At 49.8% G+C, this 12,393-nt stretch overlaps 5 protein-coding genes and 1 non-coding gene across 6 annotated transcripts; 1 reads left to right on the forward strand and 5 right to left on the reverse strand.

Moving 5' to 3' along the window:
* Positions 1-29: 29 nt before the first annotated feature.
* Positions 30-1,309, reverse strand: F5891DRAFT_1218273 (uncharacterized protein; the record flags this gene model as incomplete). Its single annotated transcript, XM_041369353.1, has 3 exons — positions 30-556; positions 733-1,208; positions 1,259-1,309. The coding sequence occupies 3 exons, from the start codon at positions 1,307-1,309 to the stop codon at positions 379-381; spliced, it is 705 nt and encodes a 234-aa protein (XP_041217124.1). The 3' UTR covers positions 30-378.
* Positions 1,310-1,716: 407 nt separating this feature from the next.
* F5891DRAFT_1118795 (uncharacterized protein) lies at positions 1,717-3,528 on the reverse strand. The gene is made up of 5 exons (XM_041363831.1): positions 3,060-3,528; positions 2,859-3,011; positions 2,146-2,757; positions 1,909-2,029; positions 1,717-1,828 (listed from the first exon to the last, which is right to left on the reverse strand). Exons 1-5 carry the CDS (start codon positions 3,427-3,429, stop codon positions 1,729-1,731), a joined length of 1,356 nt encoding a protein of 451 aa, XP_041217125.1. The 5' UTR covers positions 3,430-3,528; the 3' UTR covers positions 1,717-1,728.
* Positions 3,529-4,067: 539 nt separating this feature from the next.
* On the reverse strand, positions 4,068-5,187 carry F5891DRAFT_1075812 (DNA-directed RNA polymerase). Its single transcript, XM_041363376.1, has 5 exons — positions 5,065-5,187; positions 4,911-5,008; positions 4,832-4,858; positions 4,595-4,644; positions 4,068-4,530 (listed from the first exon to the last, which is right to left on the reverse strand). Exons 1-5 carry the CDS (start codon positions 5,092-5,094, stop codon positions 4,400-4,402), a joined length of 336 nt encoding a protein of 111 aa, XP_041217126.1. The 5' UTR covers positions 5,095-5,187; the 3' UTR covers positions 4,068-4,399.
* A 16-nt stretch (positions 5,188-5,203) lies between these two features.
* F5891DRAFT_t133 lies at positions 5,204-5,275 on the forward strand. Its single transcript has one exon. It is a non-coding gene; the product is annotated as a tRNA-Thr (tRNA).
* Positions 5,250-8,793, reverse strand: F5891DRAFT_1075819 (uncharacterized protein). Its single transcript, XM_041363377.1, has 4 exons — positions 8,541-8,793; positions 8,315-8,478; positions 6,284-8,262; positions 5,250-6,231 (listed from the first exon to the last, which is right to left on the reverse strand). Exons 1-4 carry the CDS (start codon positions 8,711-8,713, stop codon positions 5,437-5,439), a joined length of 3,111 nt encoding a protein of 1,036 aa, XP_041217127.1. The 5' UTR covers positions 8,714-8,793; the 3' UTR covers positions 5,250-5,436.
* Positions 8,794-8,939: 146 nt separating this feature from the next.
* On the reverse strand, positions 8,940-11,648 carry F5891DRAFT_1132007 (P-loop containing nucleoside triphosphate hydrolase protein; the record flags this gene model as incomplete). The annotated part of the gene is made up of 9 exons (XM_041364715.1): positions 8,940-9,184; positions 9,236-9,615; positions 9,671-9,868; positions 9,918-10,328; positions 10,378-10,666; positions 10,723-10,791; positions 10,845-11,290; positions 11,344-11,459; positions 11,517-11,648. The coding sequence occupies 9 exons, from the start codon at positions 11,646-11,648 to the stop codon at positions 8,940-8,942; spliced, it is 2,286 nt and encodes a 761-aa protein (XP_041217128.1).
* Between the last annotated feature and the right edge of the window lie 745 nt (positions 11,649-12,393).

The raw sequence follows: 12,393 nt of genomic DNA on the forward strand, positions 1-12,393 counted from the left end.
ACGCAAAACGACCCTGATTATGGACCTCAGCGTGTCTGTCACTCTCATCTCTCGCCTAATGCTCAACCTGCACGGATGTGTTGACACTGGCATTTTTGCTACCCTTGCTGAGACCAGCCTCCATGTCCTTACCACCGAGGTCGACGTAGAGTTCGCGGATTCCTCCCGCGATCCGTAGGCTGGTATTCAATTAATTCTAATTATGGATTCAAAGTGGCATTGGAAGTTAAAAACTATTCTTTGTCCTTTTTTTTAATGCAGCGTTGTATGCGTACCAGCTGTGCTCGATAAATGTATACTTGAAACATCTCGTTTATTGTTATCTTTGCCCTAGGATTGTATATATAGATAGACCATACGTACATGATGAATTGTTGGCTAATTGAATCCTCCATAAGTGTTCGTCCGTGCGGTGGTGTGCCGGGCGCTAAGTTTCGCGGCTGTTTGCAATTGGTAAAATCTTAACCACCATGATAGTAATATGCCAGGTCCAACATAGCCTCCTTGGTAGGAGGAGTCTGGGATTAGTTGCAATGCAGGCTTCCATGACGTCAGGCTGACAAGACAGGAGTCAACGGAATTTGAAGCTGACTCCGAACGCGCCTTCAAGTTAATAAATTTCAAGCACGCTGTATTGTTCCGTATGAGCTCGCGGCGCGATCCAATACATTGCAAATAATATTACAGATACTCGAGCGATAGTAATGGATGTCACCAACTAGTAGTACTTACTGGTACATCGATCTGTAGAACTTTACTGACATAACGCCTACCCACCACTGCGGTTCTCTGCCCATGAACCTAGTCAGTTTATCGACCTGTTTCTGAGTAGGGCGGTAATTATAACTCTCTGGCTGGTCGTTGAAGATGTACAACACGCGAACAGCACCGTCATCCATGCATTCCGCTGGAATGATCTGCCCGGGAGGTGGAATTGCATAAGTCGTTGATAGCGAACGGATGTGGAAGGTTTTTCTGAAGCTATGGGTGGGGTCTGCTCTGGCGTTGCTACGGGCCTTGCTTTCGGAAAAATCGGGGTGTACTTTAGCGAGGAAGGAACAAGCCGTCTGATAAAGCCACTCCTCAGATACGTAGTAACCGTACATCTGACCATTATGTTGCGGAGGTGGAAGGATTATATTGATACGGCGTCGGGACTCTTTGTTACGTCCAGAATCATGTTGTTGGTCTTGCTTAGGTTCACCAAGCTGGGCAAGAGTAATTAAGGGGGATGTCAACGAATAACACTTGGACACACCTGCATGCCGGACATCGCTTCATCGAGGCTTTGGAGTTGTTGTTGAGACATGTCCTTATGATTCAGGTTTCGAGCAAGACGACAACAAATTATAAAGCAATAGTAGCAGAGTAATAGTGCAGGTTAGGGGTGCGTGGCGGCGCAGTGGATGTTTTATTTGTTCAGGGTGACAGCCATTTGCATATGCAATCATGGTAGTAGTTGGTTGGCAGAGGAACGACGAGGTTGTGAATCAGCGTAAGCATGAACTCATGGTCGTGTTTCCGAGTCGTAGTTTTGCAGGATGAAAATGGGAGAAAAGAAAGCCACGAGCTTGGGCCAGATTTTGCTCTACGCGCCTTGGTGAGCTTGCGCTTCCCAGTCTTGTAGGAGAAGGACGCAGACTCTGCGGGAACGGTTTCACGAGAATGAAGTTGTGGGCACTCTTCGAGCAGTTTGTCCATGTCCATTGGTCGAATCCCTACATCAAACTAACAAATAATGCACTTCTTTCCTCCTTCCTCAGTTTTCACCAACCTCGCCTCTAGTCGTGCTCGTAAACTGCCATCAGGCGTGATATGCGGAGATGTGCTATGAATGGACGTTAGCATCTATTATTTCAATTTCCTGATTCGTCGTTGCATATCGGGAGGGTATGTGGAAAAACTCACTCAAACATCAATCCGGCTCCATCTTGTTCTCCAAGTGGCACTACGATCGCAGAGACATACCATGTACCATGTTCGGACCAGGTATCAGGTTTGGTGGTAGCGTGAGGTATAGTGTATGAATCTGCTGGAGACTGGTCAGGACTCAGATTGTTCTATATATGATGAATAGACAGCCAAAATCCATGAAGATTAAACAAGCTTTCCACTTCACGACTGAAACAGTGGAAAGAACCTCACCTCCATTCCTCGTACGACAAGCAAGCATAGACTCTCCTGCACTAAAATGGAGCACCACCGGAGCACGCCCACTGGATCCCAACGAGGCATGCTTCAGCTTCGCGAGCTGCTTCTCAGCTGTGAGAGCTGCGGCCTTACTTGTATCCAATACAGATGCTAATGTGTACGAGGAACGCGACGAGGACAATTTTTTGAGCAAGCGAGGTGGTGGCATCTGTTTCTGTGTATGTGCACCTGAGAACGATGCAGGACGAGAAGAGCCAGGAGGGCTGAGCGAAGGTAAGTGCGCTTGTCCATCATAGTTGAAGTCCGTTTCACAACCCCCAGATCCCACTTCATTCTCAAAGCCATACACCGTCTCTCTGCCTGAGAAACTGGCGCTGTGGATGTGCTCTCTTGGCGAATAGGAATTTCTTGGTGAACGTGGACAAGGCCCTAGAGAAGGAAAAGGAGGTTCATCGATGACTACTGTTGCATCCACGTAGGTCGGTAGGCTGTGATCAAGGAGGGAGAGTGAGACGTGCAAGGGCCCTACCACTATTTTGGTTCCGGTGGACTTAGAGTGGGGTCGAGGACGATCGGTAGTAAAGAAGGTCAGTGCAAATATACGACCTGAAATGCAAGAAACTTTAACCGGTTCTTCTCATTTGTGAAAGAATTGAGGAAGAATGAAAGTAGGAATGAGTGTGAGAGAAGGAGCGCAGGATACTCACCAGAGACAATAAATTCCACGCTCACGCTCCCAACTGCACGCATACGTCTCTGCCACATCGCAATATCCAGTGTTGCAGCAAAAGCACCATCAGGGCCCTCTTCAACACGCACGTCATCTGGTGGGCGCTGACCAAGAAGTAGTCCATCGGTAGCTGGCAATAAAACATCAGCCCCAATCTAACTTCTCAACTCAGACTTACCACTCCGTAGCCCACTTGCGCACAACCCGACACTAAGTCTGAGGTTTTGAAATAAGGGCTGATTACTCGCCACCAAACATGCCTTCCTCATTTCACTGAGTGTCACAGGGGTCAAGGGGGAGGCATATTTGAGCAGAGCATCGAGGAGGGAGGAGCGATAGTTGACGATAGCCCAATAGATGGCAGTGTGACCTGCTATATCCGGCTCTTGAAGAAGCGTAGACAGCGACAGGTTCTTCGCAGAGCATGTTTGGGCGTAGGAAGCCAGCATTTCATGCGGATCTGCTAGGGCTAATTGCGGGGATTTGGGACTCGAGTTACCGGAGTTGGTTGGCGGAGGAACGACGAGGTCGTGAATAAGCGTAAGCATGAACTCATGGTCGTGTTTCGTAGTTTTGGAGGATGAAAATGGGAGGAAAGAAAGCCATGAGCTTGGGCCAGATTTTGCTCTACGCGCCTTGGTGAGCTTGCGCTTCCCAGTCTGGTAGGAGAAGGATGCAGACTCTGCGGGAACGGTTTCACGAGAATAAAGCTGTGGGCGCTCTTCGAGCGGTTTGTCCACGTCAACTGTTGCATTGTTTGGAAGTTGTGTAACTGGTGTGATAAAGTCAATGTTGCTCCTGCTCCTAGGCAACGTGTTTGCCCGCAGCCGACTCCGAGAAGGAGGCTCGAATTCATGCACGTCAGTTACAACAGTACTAGTAATGGGAGCTGCCTTATCATTGTGCGTGAGAGCAGTAACGATGGCGGGTATCGATGGAACGTCCCCCCCACGGGTTGACAATGCCACGGTGTCATAAGCAGGAGGTAGATGATCAATCTCAGGCTCTGCCTCTGCAGAAAGCTTGTCTGCCAGGATCAGAGTCATTATCAACAGTGCATCGACTGGCGGTAAGGGAAGCACGGATACGTATACAAAAAAACCACCGTCATTTGGATTTACAAAGCATGCTAATTAAATCATGGGGTTAACGTTACTTGGTCATGCACCATTGTTCGGTTGTGTAACGGGTTCAACGCTCAAGCGCTCGACCCTGCAGTCAGCTTTAAATAGCTCACATGGACTCGAGACACTGCCATCACTACCTGTGGAACCTACTCACAGAAAGTATCGCCAAGGTCAACGTCCCAGCTGATCAATGATACTCACTTGATAAACAAGTTCGCAAGACAAATCGTTACATGCAGGATACTCATTTTGTTAGACATCCGAAAATGCATGTGATATTGCACCAAACTCCAGAAGTGGTCCACCGTGACATGATCGCGTGCACAACGAACAAACGACAGTGCCCCTGTCGTGAAAGTGGCAAGTCAATTATTGCACACACCAGCACTGCCTAGCTCCTCTCCTCCCACCGTTCATAGTCATTCGTAGCAAGACTTGCGTGATATTTGTGTTCGACAGTCTCACATACGGCATCAAGATTCGTCAGTGCTTCAAGGAGCGCATTCAACGACGAAAGCCCATCTGAAAAAAAAAAGTCGGATCAGGCACCCCAGGGGGAAATGGCCAATAACCGAATTTTGCATACCATACATCTGTATTCGCAGTTGAATGAGGTTTTCGGAAGGATGGGGCACGCTGTAAGCGTCAACGGATCAGCAATCGAAACACATTGTCATACATATAGCAAGTGATGCCATGCTACCGCATCTGTGTCTCTTCGCGATGACCAGATACGGAGGCCATTGACCAGTGGAGCAAGCAACACCCGGAAAATGAAACAAAATCGCAGATCGCAGACAACAACCCGACACCATTTACTCACCTGTATCCACAGAACTCCACCTTCGGGCTTCCAACACCATCATCAACTCAACGTTCATCCAACAAAAAACACAACGTACTTTTTCATGATCATCCACCGCAGAGCATTTCCAATCGTATGCGACTCGTCGAAAATTTGAAATGTAGCCGCAGATAGGTCTGGCGCGGCACCCGCCATCTGGGAGAGTTTCAGGGTTATCGTGGGAGGCCTCGAGTTATAGCTCGTGCACGCACAATCTTGATTTTTGGGCTCGTCTCTGCCATGGTTGGTGAAGAATGATGGTGTTGATGAAGACAATATTGATTGAATATGAAGTCTCAGATCTCAGGCCTCATGGGTATTTTTAGGGATTGACGGTCCACTTTCTTCGTTGCCCGCTTAGCTCAGTGGTAGAGCGCGTCACTCGTAATGATGAGGTCGGTTGTTCAATCCAGCCAGCGGGCACGAAGTATGTTTTTTTGTCTCCACACCGATTTAGCTAAACAGACGTAGTGGTCGTCATCATCGTAGAAGAAACCAAGGAGATATGGTATAGTTGTACAGAATGCAAAATACAAGAGTTGAAAGCATGCTAATGCTGAACACAATTCCACTTTTAAATTAACCTACGGTTCTTCGAACACGTACAACCCATCCAGCTCGCCACCATTCACTAGGCCTGTTCGCAGACAGCTAAAATCCCCATCCCCAGCGTCGACAAAGCCCTTCCTGCTATACCCATCTGCACGATCCACCTCAGGAGGTGAGACGCTGAGTGCGCGAGGCGCTGAGTGGGAACCCGGCGAGGACTCTTCAACGCGCAGTCGCTTTTGTAGGGAATCACCCCGGGACAGAGAGTCGTTGCCAACATCCAGCTCTTCTGAGGAGCGCTTTCGTTGGCGAGGTGTAGGGATTGGCGCCACAGACTCTCCGCGCCGCGCTCGGTCGTCAACAGGGCGATCTGAGTCTCTCCGAGGACGCTTCGGCGGCGTCGAGGTACGAGGGACCTCGATGGGATCACCAGCAGCAGCGTTCTCTGCCTCGAGGTCCCCAGAAGAGCGTTTCCGGGGTGTGATGGTATGTGTCTCGGAACATGGGTTCGCGAGTTCATACTGCTCCTCTTCACTCTCTTCTTCCTCGTCCTCATACAGCTCTTCCTCTTCTAGCTCCTCTTCCTCTTCCTCCTTCACCAACTTGCTTCTGGGAACACGTACCTCTTCTAGAACTATTTCACTTAGATTCTCATATTCTGGCGGTGGCTGTGGTTGAGGCTGTGGTACTCGGGTTTGGGATTCATTTTGGGGCGCAGACCGCACCTGAGGAGTGACAGGGTTACCAGCGGCAACATTTGCCTTGATCATAGCACGTTCGCAGACGGAACATCGGCAGTGATACAGTGGTGCACATGCTTCGCGCCATACCTAATGTAGTTGGTTTGGATGCGGTAGCATCGTGTCACAGAATGGAACTCACCTGTTTGAATGCTTCGAGACTGTACTGCGCCATATGGGCCAGCGTAACCGGTACATAAGGGATAGGATGTAAAAGCTTGGGTGAGTCTAACACCGGTGACACAGGAATGGGGATGATGACTTGTGGCGGTTTCGGCCGCGCTGTTGCCATTGCCGTTGTAGGCTCATGCTCCTTCTCCTCAGGATGTGATGGTGGAGGCGATGGCGTGGTATGTAGCGTTGTCGTAGAAAGAACAGGGCTCGTCGTGTGTGATCCATCGCTTCTCGTCGATGCACTGGTGCTACTCAAGGAATCGTCCTCGCGCTTACCGCCGATGTCCAAGCCGCCAGCCGCCCAATCAACGCCATCAAACCATACTCCGGGCGTGCGCAGCTCAGCAAGCACATCTTCAAGGTTCATCTTCGATGCGCGCACAGCAGGGTCTACCCAAGCACCTCCTATCCCATTCGCAGACTCAATGACGAGCCGCCGAACAATATTGTTCATCCCAGGCAAGAGGATCTGGCGCAACTGTTTTGAAAAGGCACGGAAAGCCTGCTCACAAAGTCCGAACGACGGTGGTGCCTGAGAACGAACGGTCGAAAGACGTGGATGCGAGTCGTCCGTGGGTGAGGGAAGAGATGACGGGGACGATGGCCTCGACAGTGTCCATGGACAAGGATGTGTAGCGGGAACTCTGATGCGGCGGCGAGACTGTCCATTCTCAAGAGGTTCATCGTCGTCAGTTTCCGACTCGTAGTCAGGTTCCTCGCCAGGATCTCTGACACCTCCGCCAATTGGTCGAGCGTAACCATACCACTGGTCGGCAGGACTACACCAGTGTCCATCAAGAATTCGTGTCCGTGCCCAGTCAGCAATAGCCAGATCGCGCACACCACCAGCATCTTCAGTCATGGAAAGCAAATCAGGATCATCTTCATCCTCCGAGCCCTCATAGTCTGAGGAGTACGCTGACCGCGGAGACGGCGAGCGCGAACGACGGGAAGGAGATAAACTGTTGACGGGGCTGTACGAGTCCCCTCCTTCTGTAGTACGTGTATGTTCTTGCCGTGGCGCCGCCACACTCTCTGGTTCACGATGATGGTAAGAATTTTGCGAAAAGTCAGTCCCCATGCCTTCGCTGGCCCAGCGGGTAGCAGCGACAGCTTGCTCCATCAACTCTGGCATTTTCGTGTATGACCTCAGCCACAGCTTCTCGCGGGCAACGTTCAGGACCTCTGTGATTGAGCCTTCGCCCAGTTCGATGAAAGCATCGACTGTTTGACGCGTCTCCCAATCTGCCGATGCATACTTCCAGGGTGGAACACGTGCTAATGCGAGTTGTCGCGGGCTTGCGGGTGAAGAGCGTGATGAAGACGAGGATTGAACGAAACGTGGACCACCAATCGCCTCGCGGTCGCGAGCACTCGATTTGATACGGTTCCAGAGCCCTTCTAAACGACATGACCGACACGTTGCATCAACGCCAGGCCAGGTTTCATCATCTTCGTTTTCAGAACATAATACCATCAAGGCAGGATTGAGGGTGGTTGCATACGGGTTATAGCCGCCCAAGGCCAGATTAAAATTTCCATGGCTGTACAGTTGACTATAACCGCTGAGACGCATGTTGCTCTGGACATCAAACTGGGGATCACACTCGGCAGCGGGAGCCTCACGGAGGCATACACCGCAAAATGCGGTTTTGCGATGCTCGCGACACACGGATATCACGCCCAACCTTGGGATAACATGTGTTCGTTTTGCGGCTCCGAGGCCAACGGACGAACAAGGTGAATTGATGCGACAGATGATGCAGGAATGGTAGGTCATAGTGCGAAAATGGGTGTGAGGAGGTAAACGGTAAGGCTGTGGCGCGATAGTTGCAGCACCTGCAGCCCCATCTGCGGGGGCCTGAGGGCGTACGATTGCATATTGGTGGAGTATGTCGTGAGGATCCAGGAGTGCGCATGCATGATTCCAAAATAGATGGGATTTGACTAGCACAATGAATTAGCGCGTTACGATGATAAGATAAAGTAGGTAACACACGAGCAGTACACCAAGAAGGGGTGACATTCATCAACTTCTCGAGTTCTATAGCTTGACATAAAGCCGCGTAGACCATTCTGGAGGGCCAAACCTCTCTAACTTCCCAAGTGACTGGACAGTACAAGTGTGTAGCGACATCCTTGAGGTACAAAGATGCAATATGTCTGTCATGCAAGCGTGTCTAATTAGAAATAGCTGAAAATGCCATGCAGTGGCGCAGAAGTACCTGATGAGCTCTGGGGGGAGCTGTTGCCATGATCTGTTTGTATGTTTACCCTTGTAGATATGATCACCGGTTGAGTAGCTCGCAGTCGTAGCAGGCGAGGTTGATAAGGCCATTGTGGATGTTGTGGATGACGTTGAAAGGGGTACCTCCGCCGTTGACGGTGAGGGTGCCATTATCTGGATATCCTGTGCGAAGTGGGACCTAGGCCTTGATTAGCGTATGGTAGACAGCCGGACTACAGATTCGATTTCGGGTCACCGTCACTCACTCTCATGCTGAAAAGTCACACACTTCCTTTGGTTGGCACATTTCCCACGCACAGACCACCGCGTCGTACGTTTGTTACATTCAGATCTAGATATCGATACACTAAATATTGACATGCCGACATGTGGAATCCTATACAAAGAGTTTGCGTAATTCTAAACTGGCGGCGTTAAGTCTGTCCAATTTCTTCTGCAGCTCCGTACGCTTCGAGGCGACACTGCTATGCTCCTGGACCATTAACTGACATCGCACGTACGCATCGGGACCCGTCAAGCTCAACCCATCAAGAAGAGCCTGCTCCATGCCCTTATGCAGACCGCGGACTATCTCATAGTCAATGGCCAACGGGACCATATCAGCAAAGCGCTTGTACGCAACTACAAAGGGCTCCTTCAGTTTTAAATCCACATCTCCGTGCAAACACATACCCTGGAAGTACGCCCTTACTCCCGCCATAATCAGAAGGGCAGGCTCCATGGGATCCACGGGCAGAAGCTTTGGAAGATCACCAACCTGCACGGAAAGACCAATTTCTGTTAGTCCAGTGAGAGCCTTTTGGATGCCTTGGTGGAACGCTTGTCCATGGTTTGGACTCGTGTGCATTGTGGTCGGCGCACGGTAATTCTGCAGCTTTGTGGTCAACTCTTCGCGATCTCTGCAACCCTTGTAATATCCGAGGAATTTGATCTTGTAGTTAGAGTAATAGTGCACGTTCAAAGTTGTCGGTGCCTTCTCGAGTTCCAAGAGCCAATTTATCTTTTCCCTGGCCTGCTTTGCGGCTTTGTCAAGGTGTTCGTTCACTATCATCCTGCGGGAACAAGGGTGTCAGCATAGAGGTATCGAATAGTGCAGGATGCACATACAGCACGCTGTGAAGTGTGCCGCCCCTTCCCATTTTCTCGAAATGTTCATGAACTAGATCGCTCAGGTCGTTCTTCAGGATGTCGTATACTTCGTCGAAAAGTATTCGCGATGGTGTCTCCCATTTTTCAGTAAACTCCTTGATGTACGTCTCCTGTACAATGAAGGGATAATTATCGGGAAGTTCGCGAGTACGAGCCCTGGGATTTAGTCAGTTTTGGTTATGGCACAAGAATGAATCTCAAGAACCTCTGGGCGTGATCAAGAACATCCTCAATATAAATTCCCGACTGTGGCGTGGACGACCTCGGAGTGAGCATAGGAGGGACTCCTTCTCGGGACTTCTGTGGTTCATCCTCCTCGTTTGCTAGGAAATCGATTGCCGGCAGTTCGCGGATTTCGCCTTTTGCCCATGGAATAAACCGGGGAGCCGTTCCTCGTACAGCACGCTTGAATTCTTCCTGGTGTGGTCGAATGGTCTGCAATATACCGTCTTGATCAGGCGTCCCCTCGAGTCGTTGAAACAGCTGCTTCGAAAATTGACCGACTATACTCCAAACCTCACCCACGGGATCGGTAGACGGCGCTTTCGGAAGCTTTCTCATCTCATCTCGAGTCTTGCGCAGAATATTATATAATTCCTTGTGGATATCAGGAAGCCTATTACATGCATATTAGCATCACAAGGCGCCAAGATAAGAATTCCGACCTTTTCGCGATCAGTTCGGACAGAATCGTGCTCAACCGCTCCGTCAGGTTGCTTGTTCTCAGGAACTTCTGGTACTGTGACTCCATGCTCGACCAGGGCTGTGTCAAAGCAAAGAAGTTGTTTTCTTCCTTCCTTGCTTCGGCCCAGGAGATCCCGTCTTTGAGCATCTGAGACCCAGGTTGCTTGACGCAGTACCAGTGGTTCACGAGCGGCTCCTGCTCGTTACGAATGAACTTCAGCCACATGCTCTCCTCACCAGCAGGAATGCGATCCGGCTTCGTGAGCACGCCTGCGACACAGAAGTTAATCATCGCTTCCAAAGACTTCATGAATGCACAAACGCACCAACAGTGCGCTTGCCTTCAGGATCGTGTTTTTTCGTCAAGTGATGCGCTCCTTGATTCTCAAAGTCGGCTGGGAAAATACGAGATGTAAGAAAAAGTGACTGAAACGCGAAATCCACTTACTTTCACAAGTAACCGTCAGAAGGATGACACAACTAGGCCTCTCAATGTAAGACGTCACCAAACCCTTGACGAGATCAATATCCCCGGTCTTTCCTGCACTCCCGACGCTCGCGATGAGTCCAGGAAGGTCCACGAATGAGAGATCCGCCACATCCTTCCCACTTATCTCGAGAGAAACGCAATTTTTGGAGAAAGATAACTCAGCTTGCTCAGCGGTTTGATCTTCTAGCTCATAAAGAAACTTCTGTGGCTCAGTGCTTGGGTTTAGAATTGCCCTTTGAGCACGCCTGATTCGATCTTCTACATCGGCCTTATCGGTGATGGGTGATCCAAAAGGAATGGTGAGCACATCACAGGGTTGGCCCGACGGGCCGGTAGTAATGTGAAGTTTGACGAGACATTTCCAGGAGTCTTCGGAGCGTGAAAGTTTACATTCAGTTGGGCACCTTCAATAGGGTTAGATGTGGCGTTTCTAAAAACAAAACGGGCACGCGCTGACCTTGTACACGTTCCAGCTGAGCGAGGGAGAGTGATCCCAGAAATGGATTCAATAAGAGAGGATTTCCCCGCACTCTGCGAGCCAATGACTGCGATCATGGGCAGGTCCATGTCCGTCTGCACACTAGATATTGATTCGATGAGCCCAAGAACATGACGAAGAGGAAAAAAAACTAGCCCTGTGGTGTGGAGACGGTTGATGAGGTCAAGCATCTTTCGACGGTGCTGTGACAAAGTGGAGTCGGAGAGCCCAACACCATTGTCTTCAGACGGGGTAAGGTCAGCGCCAGGAGTTGAGGGCAACATAATGTTTCAAAAAGCACGATGATCACGTTTAAAAATTCGAGTCCGCGTAGGAGGGTGTTATGTGTCAGGTACACACTAACAACGATGGGCCTTTTATACAAATTTTCGGCGTCAGCAATGCAGGAAACTTCTGACGATAAGAAAGAGCAGCACTGGCTTGAATCGGAAAATTGCCGTATAGATGTCATGGGGTTAGAAACGAGGACAAGGGATTGCATAAAGGATCATGATTACAACACTTGAACTGAATGGACAATGAATGATGTCCTTTGTAACGAGGGTGAACTTATCGACAGCCTATCGACAATTACCGCTTACCCTTTACAATAAGCACTTGAATCAGGATCACGATATTCTAAAAGCACTCGCCTGCACAGCTCAACAACGTACCTCACACAGGCTTACGGTCAAAGAATATTGATGATGAGAGAAAGAGCACACAAAGCACAGTCTTAGTCCCACGCTTACTACTTACCCCGAGTTTTTGTCCTCGGTAAGTTCATCATGATACTTCGACCAGTAGTCCTAGTCAACGGCAAACGAGCTCTGTCCAAGCCGCTGAGGTAGGCCGTATCATTGGTGCCCTCAGCAGCTGAAGTCAACCGTCTCCTTTTAGCATTCTGAAATTTGCTAGGCCTGCGGCGGTCTAAACACCGCTGGGAAGACGAACATCTTATCGACCTTTCCAATACTGTTTAGGACTCAGCCTATTATATCTACAGGGAAGGCAATGGCCTGTGTCCCA

Source organism: Suillus fuscotomentosus (genome assembly GCF_016647785.1).
Source record: "Suillus fuscotomentosus strain FC203 chromosome Unknown F5891scaffold_182, whole genome shotgun sequence".
NCBI classification, from domain to species: domain Eukaryota; kingdom Fungi; phylum Basidiomycota; class Agaricomycetes; order Boletales; family Suillaceae; genus Suillus; species Suillus fuscotomentosus.

Excerpts from the sequence above, each read along its gene's own strand:
- F5891DRAFT_1118795 (XM_041363831.1), bottom strand. The coding sequence starts at position 3,429 with ATGCTTACGCTTATTCACGACCTCGTCGTTCCTCCGCCAACCAACTCC. Across the intron at positions 3,012-3,059 it reads CGCAAGTGGGCTACGGAGTG|CTACCGATGGACTACTTCTT; the intron begins GTAAGTCTGAGT and ends TTTTATTGCCAG. Across the intron at positions 1,829-1,908 it reads GGAGCCGGATTGATGTTTGA|CACATCTCCGCATATCACGC; the intron begins GTGAGTTTTTCC and ends GTCCATTCATAG.
- F5891DRAFT_1075812 (XM_041363376.1), bottom strand. The coding sequence starts at position 5,094 with ATGGCAGAGACGAGCCCAAAAATCAAGATT. Across the intron at positions 5,009-5,064 it reads CGAGCCCAAAAATCAAGATT|ATGGCGGGTGCCGCGCCAGA; the intron begins GTGCGTGCACGA and ends AAACTCTCCCAG. Across the intron at positions 4,645-4,831 it reads GTGGAGTTCTGTGGATACAG|CGTGCCCCATCCTTCCGAAA; the intron begins GTGAGTAAATGG and ends TGACGCTTACAG.
- F5891DRAFT_1075819 (XM_041363377.1), bottom strand. The coding sequence starts at position 8,713 with ATGGCACCCTCACCGTCAACGGCGGAGGTACCCCTTTCAACGTCATCC. Across the intron at positions 8,479-8,540 it reads CTCCCCCCAGAGCTCATCAG|ACATATTGCATCTTTGTACC; the intron begins GTACTTCTGCGC and ends CTTGCATGACAG. Across the intron at positions 6,232-6,283 it reads GTCTCGAAGCATTCAAACAG|GTATGGCGCGAAGCATGTGC; the intron begins GTGAGTTCCATT and ends CAACTACATTAG.